Source organism: Erpetoichthys calabaricus, chromosome 4 (assembly GCF_900747795.2).
Source record: "Erpetoichthys calabaricus chromosome 4, fErpCal1.3, whole genome shotgun sequence".
Classification (NCBI taxonomy): domain Eukaryota; kingdom Metazoa; phylum Chordata; class Cladistia; order Polypteriformes; family Polypteridae; genus Erpetoichthys; species Erpetoichthys calabaricus.
In genome coordinates, this window is record NC_041397.2 from 309,983,601 (window position 1) to 310,004,936 (window position 21,336).

General features: G+C 41.7%; 2 protein-coding genes across 2 annotated transcripts in view; one reads left to right on the forward strand and one right to left on the reverse strand.

Annotated features, from left to right (window-relative positions):
• The window catches only part of dnajc28 (DnaJ (Hsp40) homolog, subfamily C, member 28), a 1,235,492-nt gene that overhangs the window by 442,222 nt on the left and 771,934 nt on the right, over positions 1-21,336 (forward strand). The gene's annotated exons all lie outside the window — the stretch shown is intronic.
• Positions 6,151-7,122, reverse strand: LOC114641346 (olfactory receptor 1M1-like). Its single transcript, XM_028790409.1, has one exon. The coding sequence runs from the start codon at positions 7,120-7,122 to the stop codon at positions 6,151-6,153; it is 972 nt and encodes a 323-aa protein (XP_028646242.1).

Consider the following 21,336-nt stretch of genomic DNA (forward strand, 5'->3'; position numbering starts at 1 on the left):
GGGAAGGTAGCTACTTTTGGACAGTTCCACCCCCAAGACGCTAGATGGCAGCTCCTCTGGAGTATAGCAGGGGTCCCAGATTCCCACAGGGCATCCTGGGACTTGGGAGTTCGCTATCTCAGCCCTGTTGGGGGCCGTGGTTGCTATGGAAGGACCGGGGGGAGTCGTGCTTCCCTTCTAGCCCGGAAATCTCCAGAAGTACTTCCAGACTGACGAAAAAACTTGAATTCTCCGTCTGACCCAGAAGTTCCGGCAAATCACGTGTGGGGGTGAGAACAGAAGGACTGCTGTGACCTCAGCAAGGGAGCCAGAGTTGGGAGGTGGAGGACAGAGCTTGCTGGGAGGTGTGGTGGAAGAAAGAGAGAGAGTTATATTGTGCTGTTTAGTGATTACTTGATTTGTGGCTGTGGTGCTTGTGGGCACTTGTGCAGAAAAAAGGAAGAAATTAAAGAACTTCTGGGTGTTTTTAGCCTGTGTCCTGCATCTGTCTTTTGGGGTGAAAAGGGGCAACAGTGACCCCTAGTGTCAATGCATTTATAATGTGTATCGACTTTTAAATCTACTTACACTATAAAGAGGGCCACATAAAAGGGACAATATATAATAGAAATAAGTATAAAGCACTTTATAATGAATAGACATTTATACAACTTTATAGATAATAGATGTCTAGATATGGTTGGAACTTTATATACAAAAGGCAAATAGGAAAAACAACACATTATAGAGACGTGGATACGTAGATGTGAAAGGCGCTATACAGTAAATAGAAAGATTTACAAAATGAACTTTAATACAGTATGTGTATCGACTTTTACATCTACTTACACTATAAAGAGAGCCGCATAAAAGGGACAATATATAATAGAAATAAGTGAAAGGCACTTTATAATGAATAGACATTAACAACTTTATAGATAATAGATGTCTAGATATGGTAAGAACTTTATATACAAAAGGCAAATAGGAAAAACAACACATAATAGAGACGTGGATATATAGATGTGAAAGGCGCTATACAGTAAATAGAAAGATATACAAAATGAACTTTATATATGTGTATCGACTTTTAAATCTACTTACACTATAAAGAGAGCCACATAAAAGGGACAATATATAATAGAAATAAGTATAAAGCACTTTATAATGAATAGACATTTATACAACTTTATAGATAATAGATGTCTAGATATGGTAGGAATTTTATATACAAAAGGCAAATAGGAAAAACACCACATAATAGAGACATGGATACATAGAAGTGAAAGGCGCTATACAGTAAATAGAAAGATATACAAAATGAACTTTATATATGTGTATTCACTTTTAAGTCTACTTACACTATAATGAGTGTCCTATAAAAGGGACAATATATAATAGAAATAAGTGAAAGGGGGCAGCACGGTGGCGCAGTGGGTAGCGCTGCTGCCTCGCAGTTGGGAGACCTGGGGACCTGGGTTCGCTTCCCGGGTCCTCCCTGCGTGGAGTTTGCATGTTCTCCCCGTGTCTGCGTGGGTTTCCTCCCACAGTCCAAAGACATGCAGGTTAGGTGGATTGGCGATTCTAAGTTGGCCCTAGTGTGTGCTTGGTGTGTGGGTGTGTTTGTATGTGTCCTGCGGTGGGTTGGCACCCTGCCCAGGATTGGTTCCCTGCCTTGTGCCCTGTGTTGGCTGGGATTGGCTCCAGCAGACCCCCGTGACTCTGTGTTCGGATTCAGCGGGTTGGAAACTGGATGGATGGATGGAAATAAGTGAAAGGCACTTTATAATGAATAGACATTTATACAACTTTATAGATAATAGATGTCTAGATATGGTAGGAACTTTATATACAAAAGGCAAATAGGAAAAACAACACATAATAGAGACGTGGATATATAGATGTGAAAGGCGCTATACAGTAAACAGAAGGATTTACAAAATGAACTTTACATACAGTATTTGTATCGACTTTTACATCTACTTACACTATAAAGAGAGCCGCATAAAAGGGACAATATATAATAGAAATAAGTGAAAGGCACTTTATAATGAATAGACATTAACAACTTTATAGATAATAGATGTCTAGATATGGTAGGAACTTTATATACAAAAGGCAAATAGGAAAAACAATACATAATAGAGACGTGGATATATAGATGTGAAAGGCGCTATACAGTGAATAGAAAGATATGCAAAATGAACTTTATATACAGTATGTGTATCGACTTTTAAATCTACTTACACTATAAAGAGAGCCCTATAAAAGGGACAATATATAATAGAAATAAGTGAAAGGCACTTTATAATGAATAGACATTAACAACTTTATAGATAATAGATGTCTAGATATGGTAGGAACTTTATATACAAAAGGCAAATAGGAAAAACTCCACGTATTAGAGACGTGGATACATAGAAGTGAAAGGCGCTATACAGTAGCCAGGCCAGCGGGTCACAACTGCAGTGTCATCCGTTAGGACCATGCCATCACCCACCCTGACTATGACTCTCTGAGAAACAGACTCGGATGTTCGTAATGTTTCAGTTCCTCTGTAAGCAGACTGAGGGTCACTAGGCCATAGATGGTGGGTCATTTGCTCACAGATTCCTCTAACAAACGCCCACCTTAACTCCCATCAGAGCCTTGATAGCCATCCTTCTGAGTTCCCGGTCTGGACCAGAGCTGCCATCAAGCCATGCAGTGTGAATCCTGTCGCAAATATCCAGAGTGCCCTGCGACATGAAATACCTCCTTCTGGGAACACCGGCAACACCAACAAACAACAATTAGTACATTATTAGACATGTTAAATTATCCATTTATCCATTCATCTGCTCATCTTTGTAACCTGGGTGCAGCTGTAGCCAATGCCAGCAAGAGTTGGGGGCAAAACGGGAACAACACCAGGGCAGGGTGCCAACCTGCAGTACTGTACACGCTGCTCAGATCATAGCGTACGAGATTGTACTCTTTGAGAGTACAAAGCATAAAAACAGAGTGAAAATGTAATTGAGTAATGGGTCAGTGTGCAAATCCGTGAATGACTCTTTCGCGGGTAAAAATTCAGTTCACAGATCAAATGATTAAAACCCATTCTTGGCTAAGGATTCTGTGTGCAATGGTGTGACTCAATTTTGGGGAATAATTTCATTTGTGAAATATTGAATAAGAATCATGCACCTGAATAATAACGATTCAGTGTGCAAATCTAATGAAGTAGAATCGTGCGACTCGTTCTTGGGTAATGAATCAGATGGAGAATCAAATAAACCAGAATTGTGTGACTCATTCTCAGGTAATTAATTCACTTTGTGATTCAAATGAATGAGAATTGTTGACTTGTTCTTGGGTGATTATTCACTTTATGAATCGAATGAGCAAGAATCGTGTGATTCACTTGCAGGTATTAGTTCACTTTATGCATCAAATGAGGTAGAATTGTGCGACTCGTTCTGGGGTATTGATTCAGGTTGAGAATCAGATAATAATCTTGAGTGATTATGAATCAAATAAACTAGAATTGTACAACCTCGTTCTTGGGTAATAATTCAGTTTGTGAATCAAATGAACAAGGACTGTGCAACTCAATCTTGGGTAATGGGTATTAATTCAGTTTTTGAATCAAATGAATGAGAATTGTTGAGTTGTTCTCGGGTAATGATTCAGTTTGAACTCAAAATAATCAGTGAATGATACCCGCCTGGAGCCGTCAGTGTGCTGGGAAAAGTGTGCTTTGAACTTCAATGCAAATAATTGTTAGAAAATATATTTTTATAAGGTTCAGTTTTGTGTGACTCATTTTCTGAATGTACAAAGGGACATAAACGTATTAGTTTGATATTATGGTAACATATTCTATTTAAAGCAATTTTAACAATGAATTGTACAAAAAAAAATGAATCTTTGAAGAATTCTGCTACATTAGTAGGTAGATCATTTGTAAAAGGCCCTATAAGCAATAGATGGATAGATAGATAGATAGATAGATAGATAGATAGATAGATAGATAGATAGATAGATAGATAGATAGATAGATAGATAGATAGATAGATATGAAAGGTGCAGTTAGATGTGAAAGGTGCTATATAATAGATAGATTTGAAAGGTGCTATATAACAGATAGATAGATATAGATACGAAAGGTGCTATATAATAGATATAGATAGATATGAAAGGTGCAGATAGATGTGAAAGGTGCTATATAATAGATAGATATAAAAGGTGCTATATAATAGATATATATGAAAGGTGCTATATAATAGATAGATGTGAAAGGTGCTATATAATAGATATAGATAGATATGAAAGGTGCATAGATGTGAAAGGTGCTATATAATAGACAGACAGATGTGAAAGGTGCTATATAATAGATAGATAGATAGATAGATAGATAGATAGATAGATAGATAGATAGATAGATAGATAGATAGATAGATAGATAGATAGATAGATAGATAGATAGAAACGAAAGGTGCTATATAATAGATATAGATACATAGATATTAAACGTGCAGATAGATGTGAAAGGTGCTATATAATAGATAGATTTGAAAGGTGCTATATAACAGATAGATAGATATAGATACGAAAGGTGCTATATAATAGATATAGATAGATATGAAAGGTGCAGATAGATGTGAAAGGTGCTATATAATAGATAGATATAAAAGGTGCTAAATAATAGATAGATATATATGAAAGGTGCTATATAATAGATAGATAGATGTGAAAGGTGCTATATAATAGATAGATAGATAGATAGATAGATAGATAGATAGATAGATAGATAGATAGATAGATAGATAGATAGATAGATAGATAGATAGATAGATAGATAGAAACGAAAGGTGCTATATAATAGATATAGATACATAGATATTAAACGTGCAGATAGATGTGAAAGGTGCTATATAATAGATAGATTTGAAAGGTGCTATATAACAGATAGATAGATATAGATACGAAAGGTGCTATATAATAGATATAGATAGATATGAAAGGTGCAGATAGATGTGAAAGGTGCTATATAATAGATAGATATAAAAGGTGCTAAATAATAGATAGATATATATGAAAGGTGCTATATAATAGATAGATAGATGTGAAAGGTGCTATATAATAAATATAGATAGATATGAAAGGTGCAGTTAGATGTGAAAGGTGCTATATAATAGACAGACAGATGTGAAAGGTGCTATATAATAGATAGATAGATAGATAGATAGATAGATAGATAGATAGATAGATAGATAGATAGATAGATAGATAGATACGAAAGGTGCTATATAATAGATATAGATAGATAGATATGAAAGGTGCTATATAATAGATAGATAGATAGATAGATAGATAGATAGATAGATAGATAGATAGATAGATAGATAGATAGATGTGAAAGGTGCTATATAATAGATATAAAAGGTGCTATATAATAGATAGATAGATAGATATGAAAGGTGCAGATAGATGTGAAAGGTGCTACATAATAGATAAATAGATAGATGTGAAAGGTGCTATATAATAGATAGATGTGAAAGGTGCTATATAATAGACAGACAGATGTGAAAGGTGCTATATAATAGATACGAAAGGTGCTATATAATATAGATAGATATGAAAGGTGCAGATAGATGTGAAAGGTGCTATATAATAGATAGATAGATAGATAGATGTGAAAGGTGCTATATAATAGATAGATAGATGTGAAAGGTGCTATATAATAGGTAGACAGATAGATATGAAAGGTGCTATATAATAGATAGATGTGAAAGGTGCTATATAATAGATAGATGTGAAAGGTGCTATATAATAGATAGATAGATAGATATGAAAGGTGCTATATAATAGATAGATGTGAAAGGTGCTATATAATAGATAGATACATAGTGCCTTTCACATCTATCTATCTATCTATCTATCTATCTATCTATCTATCTATCTATCTATCTATCTATCTATCTATCTAATAGATAGATTATAAATATTATAATATTGATACAGTGTGTATTTATGTGTGGTTGGCTTTCATGTTTTTCTTCAATGTTCTTGAACTATCTAACAATCCAAAGGCATTTAAAGAAACCTCTTGATCTCCTCCTTTGATACACCCAACCTTAATGCTCTTCCTTCTTCTTCACTGAGTTCTCTTTTCCATAATCTCCTTATTTAATCCATATCTGTCTGTGGAGATGTTCTCTTTCCTGTGAACAGTCGGCGGATGCTGCCTTTTATTTCCTTGTTCCTAAAGCTGTAGATTAAGGGATTCATCATGGGAGGAACCATGATGGCCACAATTACCATGGTATTGCAAGCTTCAGCTGACAGCTTCACCCCGACTCCAGGCAGGATGTAGGAGATTGTCAAAGGAATGTAGAAGAGACCCACCACCAGCAGGTGGGTCAGCAGGGTACTGAAGACCTTCTGCTTCCCTTTGACGGAAGTGATTTTCAGAGCAGCTGTGGCAATTCTTAAATAGGAAAAGGCGGTCAGACCCAAACAGTACACAGATTGTATTCCTGTCGTGATCGACAAGATGACAATATACTTGGGATCGTTGGTACATGAAATTTGAACCATTGTTGAGTAGTCACAGAAACAGTAAGGTAAAATGTTGGTACGACAGAATGAGAGCTCTCTTACATAAACCAGGTATGGCGTGAGGATGGCCAAAGCAATGATGTTCACCAAGAAGATGCTAACCCAGACAACTTTACTTGTAACAATCGACGGATACCTCAGGGGATAAACCACCGCCACATAGCGGTCACAGGCCATTACAACTAACAGGTGAGCCTCCACGATTCCCAGGAAGTACACCACCGACATCTGCAGCAAACAGGGTCCGTAAGGCACAGCGGAGGAGTTGAAGAGCAGGACGGCCAGCATGCGTGGGATGAGATTGGAGCTGTTAACGGCATCGATGATGGCTAAGAAGCAGATGTACAAAAACATCGGGGTGTGAAGATGAGGGTTTGTTGTGATGACCACGATAACCAGAAGGTTTCCAATCATTGTCACCAAGTAGATGAAGAAAAGAGATATGATGGTGAGATTCTTCTGGTCAGGTTCAATTGCGCAGTGCAACACAAACTCTGCCACAGTCACCGTAACATTTTGCATCAGGGCAAAGGTCTCCATTTCAGCTGTAAGAATAAATGATTAAAAGACCCTTCATTAGCTTTATTGTCATTGTCTTGTTAATCTTCACCTAACAAGGTGGCACTGGGGCACTAGGTGGCAAACAGCACTGGAAGGTCTCTTACCAGGTTCACTCGAGCCCCAATTAACCTCACATACATGTCCTTGGGGAATGTCAGGTGCAAATTGTAGAACGTGAATGTGGAGATTCTTCAGACAATTAGAGAACTTACCAAGTAAGTAATGTTGACAGCAGGACCTTAGGGACCTTCACATCTCAAATCAAACGTTTACCACAGAATTTCAGTGAGTAGCACCGGCACAGCTATAGGGCTGAATGGCCTGTTCTTGTCACAAGTGTCCTGCAGTTCTAACATGGCAGCTTCTAGGCAGGCAGTGAGATGAAGTTCTTATTGCTTTGGACCTCAGACCCTGACGTTGTGACTTCAGATACTGCTACCGATACTGTGTGACCCTGAGCAGGTGACTTCACTTGGCTGGGATCCACTTGGGGAAAAGAAATGTAACTTTCTATCATTTATATAGTGCCTTTCACATCCTCCCATTTATTACATAGTGCCTTTCATATCTATCCATCTATCTATTGATCTGTCTATGACATAAAGAGTAGGTAAGGATTTGGACTTTAAAGTTTGTGGGTTCAGATCCTGCAACTGACACTGTATGGCCAAGGTCAAGACACGTAACTGACATGCAAAAAGAACAAATGAAACTCTCTATCACTTCTAGAGTGCCTTTCACATTCATACAATTGTATTGTATTGTATTGTATTGACCCCCCCCCCCCTTCTTTTGACACCCACTGCACGCCCAACCTACCTGGAAAGGGGTCTCTCTTTGAACTGCCTTTCCCGAGGTTTCTTCCATCTTTTCCTTACAAGTATTTTTTTGGGAGTTTTTTCTTGTCTTCTTAGAGAGTCAAGGCTGGGGGGCTGTCAAGAGGCAGGGCCTGTTAAAGCCCATTGCGGCACTTCTTGACTCTGCTCTGGTGGGCCTTTGAGAAAGGCCCTTAACCTGCAATTGCTGAGCGCTTTGAGTAGTGAGAAAAGCACTATATAAATGCAAAGAATTATTATTATTATTATTGTGTGATTTTCAGGCTCTCTATTATATAGTGCCTTTCACATCTATCTATCTATTATATAGTGCCTTTCACATCTATCTATCTATAATACAGTGCCTTTCACATCTATCTATCTATCTATCTATCTATCTATCTATCTATCTATCTATCTATCTATCTATCTATCTATCTATCTATCTATTGTGAAAGTCTGCCAGACCACAGACAGACAGACACCGTTATCCAGTCCACCACACACAGTTTATTTACAGTTCTATATACAATGACCACAGTCCCGCACAGCACACAGTGCTTCCAGCACCATACACCTCCCTCTCGGCCTTTCAATGGTCCTCTTCAGGCAGCCTTCTCTCCACTCTCCGAAGCTTTGTCTTCTTCCACCCGACTCCAGCTCTCCAACTGTTGGAAGGCGGCCCCTTTTATACTCCCCTGGATATGCTCTATGTGCCCCTTGATGAACCTCCACCAGCACTTCCTGGTGTGGCAGAAGTGCTGGCTTCCAGGGCTCTAGGATCCAGTAAGCGCCCCCTGGTGGTGGCCACGGGCCCCTATATGGTTGAGCTTCCCAGCTAGCAACCAGGGTGGCTGTCCTGTCATGACCCGGGGGAGGTATAATCCCTCTCCCAGTCTTTCCAGGCATCCCAGCTGGGCGTGGCACGCAGCCACCCATGACACTATCTATCTATCTATCCATCTAGGGGTCTGAACAGTGACCCAGCTGTCTCAGGTGCAGTAAGCCCCCTGTCCACCTGTTAACCCTAAGCTAACTGGACTCCTTCCAGCACAGGCTCCTGTCTGCAGATTGCAAATGCAAACCTGACCCCCGTAAGCTGCAGGGATACCTGTGTGAATAATCACTGCCTGGGCGTTAAGACACAGAAAGAGAGAAGTTTTACCGTATGGAGGATCAATAATGCAGCTGATCAATGGAGGATGAGACAGTAGATGTAAAGTCACTGTGTCCCTCATGGAAAAAAAACCTCCAACATAAAAAATAAGACACACAACAGTGGAAGGAAAAGGAGCTGATGGACACACGAGTCACTCACCGAGCAATTCAAAATAAAAGTACGTCCACAAAACAGACCAATAAAAAATATCTGAAAAATAAAAGTTCAATGTTACAGTACTGGACATGAGCTATAGGTGCTGCAAAGGCCAAATAACCTGGCGAGCCTCATTAGGGCATTCAGCAGGACTTAAACTTCTGAGTGGAGCCTGTGCCATGGCTGTGGGTGTGGGCAGTGCCCTCCAGAGCAGTTTATACTTCAGGATCACACAGCACCGCAGGTATAGCGCCTTTCACATCTCTCTCACTACCTACGATATAGTGCCTTTCATAGTTCTAAATCTATCAAGCATATGGGGCCTTCCAATCTATCATAACGTGCCCTTCACATCTATCTATCTATCTATCTATCTATCTATCTATCTATCTATCTATCTATCTATCTATCTATCTATCTATCTATCTATCTATCTTATAGTTATCAATTTATGTAGATCTTTAATCTTGCCTACTACACTATCTATCTATCTGTTATATAGTGCCTTTCACATCTATCTATCTATCTATCTATCTTATAGTGGTCAATTTATGTAGATCTTTAATCTTGCCTACTACACTATGTATCTATCTATTATATAGTGCCTTTCACTTCTATCTATCTATCTATCTATCTATCTATCTATCTATCTATCTATCTATCTATCTATCTATCTATCTATCTATCTATCTTATAGTGGTCAATTTATGTAGATCTTTAATCTTGCCTACTACACTATGTATCTATCTATTATATAGTGCCTTTCACTTCTATCTATCTATCTATCTATCTATCTATCTATCTATCTATCTATCTATCTATCTATCTATCTATCGGTAGTGTCATCCGCCCCTTTCAGTGTTATTGTCATGTGTATGACATGCAGTAAAATTCCTCTAATTATGACAACACCTTTTGGACTTGTGTGTTCCTTAGAAAAGAAACTCCATAAAAACAAAAACAGGGAATAAATGGCTAAACACAACCCGCGGTTAATGCAGCAAGACGACAGAGTCGCAATGTCTGTTCCTGAGGTCTTATTGTATCTGCAGACTGGGAAAGGAAATGAGGTCCTGGCTGACGTTTTATCCCATCGTGCTGATGCGCTGCAGATTGCGACTTCGTTGGCGTTGCCCCCAATGATGGACAAAAAACTTGCTGGTGAAGACGACGTTAGTCAGAAGTGGGCACAACCCCTGAAATTATACCTGATCGTGACAGGTGCTATATAAAACCACTAGCTACGCTTACCTGTCACAGACATGCATTATAATAAATGTAAGCATGTTTGACATTGTCTCTTGCCTTACAGGAGTCCCTTCTATGCCTTTCCTCGATATCCTCGTGTGTCTCAACCTGCTCCTCTCTCAGTCGCCTTCCCTTCAAGCCTGCTTCTCAGACTCAGTTATTTGGGTGCACTTTGCTCACCTCCTGTCCCCTTTTTGACTGCCACTGATGGCAGACGGGCCCTTTGTATCCACTGTGTAGACATCATTTGAATTCATGCACTCACTTCCTGTTGTTGAAGACCACTTGGATTGGATCTCGTTAGTATTTAGAGGTCCAGTGTCCCTCAGTATGTTACTCATTCATATTAGCTCCTTTTTTGTTAAGAATGAAAAATGTTGTTTCCATCCGGAATTGAACCTCACACTCCTAATGAATCACGTCATCACCATTCCTACAGATGAACCACCAAAGCCAAACTGACCAATCACATTGCTTGGATGGACTGGACACACAAACACACACACACACACACACACATTACTGCTTTAATATCTAGTAGATTAGGTTTTTTTGAAATAACCATAAATCTACTTTGAGTGAAAGGTGTCAGGTCAGGTCAGGTTGGGGAGCCTGCACTGGTATAGTGTGTTGTCACCACACACCACACAACGAAACAGCTTGGGATCCTGGTTGGCAACCGCCCAGGCAGACATGCGGCAAAGTCCCACCCTTCCGGAAATGGCCCCTCTATCTGCTGCAGCCAGGTGTTACATGGGTGACCCCTTGGCCTGGTCAATCAATCAATCAATCAATCAATCAATCGAAATCTTTATTGTCATTGTAGCAATGAGACATTGTACAATGAAATCTAGGTGCAATTTTCCAATGCAAAAATATAAATATAAATAAAAAACAAAACCCAATTACTCAAATTAAAACTAAAATTATCCATTCATACATACGTCATACTGCACTTGTCCCATAGCCCAGTGGTTCTCAAACTGTGGGGCGGGCGAAGTAACAAAAAGGGGGGTGCGACGACGTGAAAAAAAAAAGAAGAATCGAAAATATGAAAAATACATCTATTGAAACCAAAACAAATTAACTTAACTGATACTAGAAAAATAAATCTAGAGTTAGATAAATGTCTATAAAAGTTAAGTAGGTATAATAAAATATGCATCTATGATATATCATTAATTTAAAAAGAACAAATTGGTATTAGTGGGCTCCTTTCAAAAAAACCTTAGGGGGCGCAATTAAAACTGTTATGAAAACTCGGGTCGCAAATACTTAAAGGTTGAGAAACACTGCCATAGCCAATGTTGACTTAGAGCTGTATTGTAAACATGAAGGTGCACTCGGTCAGACTGACCACTTAGCAGCAGTCCGCACGGTGATGACTGAAGGATAGAAACTGTTTCTCAGTCTACTAGGGGGCTTCGCTCGCCAACCCCCATGTTTGGTTTTCCGGATACAAATTTTTAAGATTTTTTTTTCTTTGAATTGTTGCTATTTCATCAGTTTCACTTTTATTTCAGAACTTATGTAAAAACAATATTTAGAATATTTGGAGTCCCAATATGCTGAATCTTTTTCTTTCATTTTGAACCCGTGCCAGCTTTGCTTCCGCAGGTTCAGATGCGCGTTGTAGGCGCCTATGTTCAATGTATTTGTCCATGCTGGCGCGTTTTTGTAGCTCCGTTAGTCAAGCTGTTTGGTTTTGGAGCCGAGACAGTTTTGCTTCCGCGGTTTCAGACGCGCGTTGTAGGTGCCTACGTTTAATTTCTTTATCCATGCGGGTTCGTGTTTGTAGCTCCGTTAGTCGAACTGGATCGTTTTGGAGCCGTGACCGTGACTCCATTAGTTATCCGTTGTTCACCGTTAGTAATATGGATAATTGCACTAAATGTTATACTGTTAATACTGAGCATTTTCTGTGGTTGTACTGTTAATGATGCATCACTGTAATGTGATTTACATATGCTATATGGTTTGGACGTGTGAGAATCCTATACGTTTAATACGGAGAGTTCGTTGTAGGTGCCTGCATTCATTGATTTTATCCAGGCGGGCTCGTGGTTTACTATTCTCGGTTACTTTCATGCACCTTCTGTACTATCTTTGTGGACCTGTGGGGCCTCCGTAGGTGTGTTAGAAGTGCGTGGACCATGCTGTGTAGTGTGGCCATTTAGTTCAGAAGCGCGTTGTAGGCGCATGCGCCTTTCGTACTTTCACGCACCTTCCGTACTATCTTTGTGTACCTGTGGGGCCTCCGTAGCCTCTTCCATTTGACTCTGGGGTGCAGCGCAGAATCTGCTTTTTTGTGTGGCTGTGTCGTTAGTCGTTAGCGATGGGCGCGTTGTTGCTTCATTTCTCATTCACGTTAGATGAGCTCTTTCGTTTTTGGGCCGTGACTCCTTCGTTTTTCGCGCTTTCGGCGCCTGCGCACTATGTCTCATCGTCCCATCGCTGTGTACCTGCGTCCATGCCTTCCGGTTTACCATTCTCGGTTAGTAATATGGATTTATCTTAGTCTTTATGGATCTGAAATGTCTGCCTGAAGGCAGGCATGCAAACAATGCATGTCCTTGGTGTGATGGGTCCTGAAGAATTTTCTTGACGTTCCTGAGACAACAGGAGCTATGTAGTTCTTCTAGTGAGGGGAAAGGACAGCCGACTATCCGCTAGGCGACCTTAATGACTCTTTACTCTGTGCTACTGTGCAGCTGGAGAACCACACACAGAGACAGTAGGCCAGGATGCTCTCTACTGTGCAGCGGTTAAAGGACACCAGCAGTTTCTCAGGGAAGTTGTTCTTCCTGAAAACCCTCAGGAAGTAGAGTCTCTTTTGGGCCTTCTTCACTACCTCAGCAGTTTGTGCTGCCCAGGTCAAGTCCTCCCAAGAATCGGAAGTCTGAGACCCTCTCCACACAGTCCCCATTGATGATGAGTGGCTGGATGTTGTCTGCCTTCTTCCTGAAGTCCACGATGAGCTCCTTGGTCTTGGCTGTATTTAGGAGCAAGTTGTTATTCCTACACCACATTGTCAGCCGCTCCACCTCATCCCTGTAGACGGACTCATCCCCCCCAGAGATGAGACCTACTACCGTGGTATGGTCAGCGAAGTTAACAATGGTGTTACTGTGGTGGGTAGGAATGCAATCGTGGGTGTAGAGGGTATAGAGCAGGGGGCTCAGCACACAGCCCTGTGGGGAGCCAGTGCTGAGGCTGATGGGTGTGGAGAAGTAGGGGCCCACTCTAACCCTCTGAGTGCGATCACTCAGGAAGTCCTTGATCCAAAGGCACGTGGAGTGTGGAAGTCCTATGTCTGACAGTTTGGTCACTAGTCTGTGGGGTAAGATGGCATTAAAGGAAGAACTGAAGTCTATGAAGAGCAGCCGTGCATAGCTCCTCTGCTGCTCCAGATGGGACAGAACAGCATGCAGAACAGTGTCCACAGCGTCCTCCGTAGACCTGTTTGCTCTGTAGGCAAACTGGCGCGGATCAAGCATGGGAGGAATGAATGACATGATGTGGTTCCTGATGAGCTTCTCAAAGCACTTCATAACCACAGGGGTCAGTGCAACTGGCCTGTAGTCATTAACACTAGAATTACCAGAGTCTACGAAAAAACTCGTAGATCCAGCCCAACTTAAAACCGTTCTCACCTCTCTTTTGTCCTCTAAATGTGCCGATTTAAGACGAGCAGCAAGTAGCCTGCTATTCCATCCCCCACCGTCACAGAACGTTCACTAAGTTTTCCCAGCTCATGCCTTGTTTGATTATCTGGGAGTGACTGAACTGCTGGAGTGTTAGAGTGGAAATAATACAGTAGATCGTTATTTGGAACACACGCATTTCATGTGTGTTCCGTTTCTACAGTAACCAGCAAGCCCCCGATTCTCGAAAGAATCACAAATCCAAGAATGGCAATCACTTTCTGTTCCCTCTGATACTTGGACGGATGAAATATCATGGAGGGTGGGTGCATCCTGGGACAGTTCATTTAATTAAATAAACACATTTGTACTAAAGCGGTTTCTGTTTGGAGATGTGACTCAGTTGTAGGCGCCTTCGTTTATTGTTTTCAGCCATGTTGTGTTGTTTGTGTTTATTTTTCTATGGCTGTGTCGTCAGCGAGAAGTCGTTTGCTGACGCCGGCAGATTCGCATGCTGAAGTGGCCATGGCGGCGGATCCGGGCATGGAGGGCTACATTACTAAACGAACGTGGTATATGCGGTGGTGTGGGCGGTCGCGCTCGGGCGGCTGTACAACCTGGCATGCACGCTGTACCTCAGGTTTAGTGTACAGGTTGTAGCCATGGTAAAAGTTTCATTTAATTAAATAAACATATTTGCACTAAAGCGGTTTCTTTGTGTGGGCACCCTCGTTCATTCTTTTTATCTACACGGGCTCGTTTACAGGTCGAAGCCATACGGGCTTGTGTTTGTATTTAGTTGAGCTCTTTCATTGTGGATTCCGTACTGCAGTACTGTAATGTGATTCATATATGCGCTGGATCGTTTCGTTTTTGTTTTCTCCGTGGCTGTGCCATTAGCTATGGGCTTGGATTTGTACAGCCTAAGCAAACTGCCAAGTCTGGTACATCTAGTCTAGCGGGTCATCGTGCGTGTGCCAATTAACCGTTATTTAAAATCTATATGGGTCTTCAAAGCGATCACACTGGTAGGCGGGCGATTCGTCACATCCGGTTTACAACATTTTTCTGTGGCTGTGTCGTTAGCTATGGGCGGGCTCGTTGCAGCGTGGTACTGCGCGTGCGCTCCGGTGAGCCCTGCGCCCTGCGCCCATCCGGTTTACAACCTTCGGTTAGTAATATGGTTAAAATCTATATGGGTCTTCAAAGCGATCACACTGGTAGGCGGGCGATTCGTGACATCCGGTTTACAACATTTTTCTGTGGCTGTGTCATTAGCTATGGGCGGGCTCGTTGCAGCGCAGCACTGTGCATGCGCTCTGGTGAGCCCTGCGCCCTGTGCCCATCCGGTTTACAACCTTCAGTTAGTAATATGGTTAAAATCTATATGGGTCTTCAAAGCGATCACACTGGTAGGCGGGCGATTCGTGACATTGGGTTTACAACGTTTTTCTGTGGCTGTGTCGTTAGCTATGGGCAGGCTCGTTGCAGTGCAGCACTGCTCGTGCGCTCCGGTGAACCCTGCGCCCATCCGGTTTACAACCTTCAGTTAGTAATATGGTTAAAATCTATATGGATCTTCAAAGCGATCACACTGGTAGGCGGGCGATTCGTGACATCCGGTTTACAACATTTTTCTGTGGCTGTGTCGTTAGCTATGGGCGGGCTCGTTGCAGCGCGGCACTGCGCGTGCACTCCGGTGAGCCCTGCGCCCTGCGCCCATCCGGTTTACAACCTTCGGTTAGTAATATGGTTAAAATCTATATGGGTCTTCAAAGCGATCACACTGGTAGGCGGGCGATTCGTGACATTGGGTTTACAACGTTTTTCTGTGGCTGTGGCTGTGTCGTTAGCTATGGGCAGGCTCGTTGCAGTGCAGCACTGCTCGTGCGCTCCGGTGAACCCTGCGCCCATCCGGTTTACAACCTTCAGTTAGTAATATGGTTAAAATCTATATGGATCTTCAAAGCGATCACACTGGTAGGCGGGCGATTCGTGACATCCGGTTTACAACATTTTTCTGTGGCTGTGTCGTTAGCTATGGGCGGGCTCGTTGCAGCACGGCACTGCGCGTGCGCTCCGGTGAGCCCTGCGCCCACCCGGTTTACAACCTTCGGTTAGTAATATGGATCTGTGTTAATCTTGTTAAAACAGAAACTTTTTCATATTTTAATAATAAATGTTACAAAATGTAGGCATAAACTATAGAATGTGTGAAGCCTGACATCCAAACATCAAATGAACACTTTCACAAAAGGTTATCCATGGCTAAGATTTGCTGACTCAGAGCACAGCAGCTGTGCCGTACCTTAGAGACCTGAGTTCGATTCCCTGCTGGGGAGAAAGTGTTTTTTTTTTTTTTTTGTAACCTCAAACTGATATAAAATTTATAAATTGGTATGCACTGTAAATCGTTAAGTTTAAAATGTCGATCACGGTTATTTCTGTTGATTAATTGATGCTTTTTTACTTAGAGTCAGAACAGGAGCTTGTTCAGCTTATTCAGCTTCTGATCTGACTCTAACAGCGCCAGTACAGTATAACTTCACACCCAACCTGATGCTGTTCGTTTTCAAATAATATTGCATTACTTCGATGATGTTTTCTGATTGGTACTATTCGCGGCATAAAATGATTTTTTCAAAACGTCACATATATTTGTCTCTTTCTTTTTTTAAAATGTGCGTTGATCACCGCCAGCATGTTGTAGCTCACAGCAACTGGCCACTGGTATCCGTCAATAAGGGCGCGCACAAAAAGGCGACCTTCAAAAGGGCGACCTCAATTGAGCGCAGAATAACTGCGCGCATAAATAAAGGAGTGCTTCAAAAGGGTGACGTCAATTGGGCGCAGCGAATAAAGGCAAACGCAACAAAATTATTACAGAAAATGTATTAGATAAAGGCAATGATTGAACGTATAAAAAGATGAAAGCATTTCCAGATGTGTTTCCCTTTGATAGTTTTCTCCTTTCTGAATGTATAGCCTTCAACTACGAGTAGATCTGCACCTTTGTTGCTCTTCACATATTCCAGAGCCATTTCAACTAAATTATCTACGAACGCCTTTATTTGCCATGCTCAATTGAGGTCACCTTTATTGAAGCGCTCCTTTATTTGCGTGCGCCTTTATTCTCCTCGCCCAATTGAGGTCGCCCTTTTGAAGCTCGCCTATATTTACGGGCGTCTTTATTCGGCACTCAATTGAGGTCGCACTTTTGAAGGTCGCCTTTTTGTGCGCGCCCTTATTGAATAGAACCACTGGCCACCGGTATGTTCTTGCGCCCACTGATTAAGTGCATTGAATAAGACATTGCTATATGCAATCATCAGATTCAAATGTTAACAGTTCACACACACGCAAGGATCGTCTTTCCTACATTTACAACGTGTGTACCTGTTACAATGTACTCACTTCTCTCTGTGCTGTGGTTTCTATTACACACCTGAAAGAAAGACAATATATGTGAAAACATCATCGCACTAAATGCAAAATTATTTGAAAACGAATAGCGTCAGATTGGGTGTGAATTTGTGCTGGAACTGGAAATTCTCTGATGTGGAATCAGTTCTGTATGGTTGTGGGCGTGGGTGTGAGTGGTGGACATAACTGGGAATTACTGTGAATGTGCGTGGTGTTTTGAGATAATGAATAGAGCTGCAAATTACAGGTGCTTGTTCAGTGTAATAGGAACCATAGCACAGAGAGGTGTGTACACTGCAACAAGTACATAAGAGCAGTTCACTTCTCAAAAGGGAGTCGTGCAGGATCGACATCGTGACCTGTTGATTCCCAGTCAGCGACTGATACTGTTGCGCCACGGAGGAAGTCGTTATAAATGAGTGTCAATGTCGCACACTAAGGTGGGTTTTTTTTCTGCAGTTATATTTTTGAATAAAAGCGCACTTGTTCTGTTCTATTTGTACCTTTCGTGAAAGTGTTTCTTTGATATTTGGACTTCAGGTTTCATACATTATATAGTTTATGCCTACTAGAATATGAAAAACGTTTCTGTTTTAAAAACATGTTTACACAGATTACTGTAGAAACGGAACACACATGAAATGCATGTGTTCCAAATAACGAACTATTATTTCCACTCTAAAACTCCACTTCGCTCCCAGATAATCAATCAAGGCATGAGCTGGGAGAAGTTCGTGCACGTTCTAAGTCGGTGGGGGGAATGAATAGCCGGCTGCTTGCAGCTTGTATTTATCAGCACATTTAGATGATAAAAGATGCTGGCGGAGAGTTGAGAACGGATTTAAGAAGCGATTTAAGATGGGACGGATCTACGAGTTTTTTTGTAGGCTCTGATAATTCTACTGTTAAGTCTGGTGATGGTCTGTTTCTTGGCCAGAGGCACTATGATAGAGGATTTCAGGCAGGATGACACAGTGGATTGAGACAGAGACTAGTTGAATATCCTGGTGAAGACCCCAGCCAGTTGGTCTGCACAGTCTTTTAGCATGCGTCCTGAGATGCCGTCAGGTCGAGCTGCCTTCTGTGGGTTGACAGCCCGCAGCGTGCGTCTCACCTCGTGTTCCCCCACTGTGAAGATGGGGTCTGGCTGTCTCTGGTGGATCCACTTCAAACTGGGCAAAGTAGTAGTTCAGCCACTTGGGTCCTCAACAATGGGGGTCCTCGGGGAATCGTGCCACATTCGGGACTCCATGAGCAACACAAAGTCAAACCAGTGAAACCCAAGGATTTTCCGGAGAGACACACATGAAGGAGTCCTGTCTTCATCTCACTGGTTAGCGTCCATGTCTCACAACCATATACAGTCATATGAAAAAGTTTGTGAAGCCCTCTCAGCCTGCATAATAATTTACTTTCAACAAAAATGATAACAGTGGTATGTCTTTCATTTCCTAGGAGTACTGCGGTGTTTTCTGAACAAAGATTTTTAGTGACGCAGTATTTAGTTGTATGAAATTAAATCAAATGTGACAAACTGGCTGTGCACAAATGTGGGTCTCCTTGTCATTGTGCTGATTTGAATGCCTGTCACTGCTCAATGCTGATTGGTTGTTTGGATGAGCTCGTTAAGCCTTGAACTTCACAGACCAGTGTGTCCAATCATGAGATATAAAGGTACAGTATTTAAGGTGGTCAATTACAAGTTGTGCTTCCTTCCCTTTGACTCTCCTCTGAAGAGGGACAGCATGGGACCCTCAAAGCAACTCTCCAAAGATCTGAAAACAAAGATTGTTGAGTCTCCTGGTTTAGGGGAAGGCTACAAAAAGCTATCTGAGAGGTTTAAACTGTCAGTTTCAACTGTAAGGAATGGAATCAGGAAATGGAAGGCCACAGGCACAGTTGCTGTTAAACCCAGCAGGTCTGGCAGGCCAAGAAAAATACAGGAGCGGCATATGAGCAGGATTGTGAGAATGGTGACAGACAACCCACAGATCACCTCCAAAGACCTGCAAGAACATCTTGCTGCAGATGGTGTATCTGTACATCGTTCTACAATTCAGCACAATTTGCACAAAGAACATCTGTATGGCAGGGTGATGAGAAAGAAGCCCTTTCTGCACTCACGCCACAAACAGAGTCGCTTGTTGTATGCCAATGCTCATTTAGACAAGCCAGATTCATTTTGGAACAAAGTGCTTTGGACTGATGAGACACAAATGGAGTTATTTGGTCAGAACAAAAAGTGCTTTGCATGGCGGAAGAAGAACACCGCATTCCAAGACAAACACCTGCTACCTCCTGTCAAATTTGGTGAAGGTTCCATCATGCTGTGGGGCTGTGTGGCTAGTTCAGGGACTGGGGCCCTTGTTAATGTCGAGGGTCGGATGAATTCAACCCAATATCAACAAATTCTTCAGGATAATGTTCAAGCATCAACAACAAAGATGAAGTTACGCAGGGGCTGGATATTCCAACAAGACAATGACCCAAAACACAGTTGGAAATCTACAAAGGCATTCATGCAGAGGGAGAAGTACAATGTTCTGGAATGGCCGTCACAGACCCCTGACTTGAATATCATCGACAATCTATGGGATGATTTGAAGCAGGCTGTCCATCAAATTGGACTGAACTGGAGAGATTTTGTAGGAAGAATGGTCAACAATACCTCTATCCAGAATCAGACACTCATCAAAGGCTATAGGAGGACAGCGTCTAGAGGACAAAAGGAGGCTCAACTAAGTATTGATGTCATATCTCTGTTGGGGTGCCCACATTTATGCACCTGTCTAATTTTGTTATGATGCATGTTGCATATTTTCTGTTAATCCAATAAACTTAATGTCACTGCTGAAATCCTACTGTTACCATAAGGCATGTCAGATATGAAAAGGAAGTTCAGCCAAAGAATTAAGAGGGGTTTCCAAACATTTTCATATGACTGTAGCAAGACAGGAAGTATAGAAAAGTATATTCTTATATAAGTTGACGATTTGCATATATTCAAAGAGAATCATAAGCACATATGAAAATAAGCTGTATATCCGAATGCACGTTAGCATAGTGAGGGTTAAGTCAGAATATATTTTTGATTTTTCTTAGCAAGCTCGAAATTACCAATATTTTATGACTCAAGGTATGCAAAAAAGAGACTAACAAGCAGCATCCCCGACTTCACCAGGGGGTGAGCAAGGGCTGAAGGCTGCAAATAATATTGGCAGGAACTAGACGGGACACAGGAAGGGAGGAAGCCTACTGGATGGCCTTGAAGGATAAGATGGAGTGCCAATTTCGTTAAGCTAGGAGGAGAGGGAGAAATTGGAGTCGGATAGGAGTGTTGATTGAGGTGAACCTTCTGGTAAGAATTGCAATAAATACAAGACCGTCATATTCGCTAATTGCTCAGTTCATTTGAACTGGGACCGTGTGCACATCACGTAATAAATGCTTGATTCTGCTGCCTGTCCTGAGACTCCGAGTGCCTTCTTTGGGGCTGAGGGTGCCCGTGCTGCCTGATCTGCTTCAACATAAGCTCCAGGACTCTAAAGATTTGGACCTTCGACTTTTGCGCAACCCTTTCCAGTGACCTCAAGACCCCCCCCATGCTCTCCCAGTCCATCTACTGACTTCATAAGAAGTCACATGAATGTCACTGCCGAGGTCAGTAAACCTCTCGACGAAGTCGACACTCTCTCCGCAGACAGACACACTGATGATGGCCGTGCCCAAGAGGTCATTAAAGGCCTGG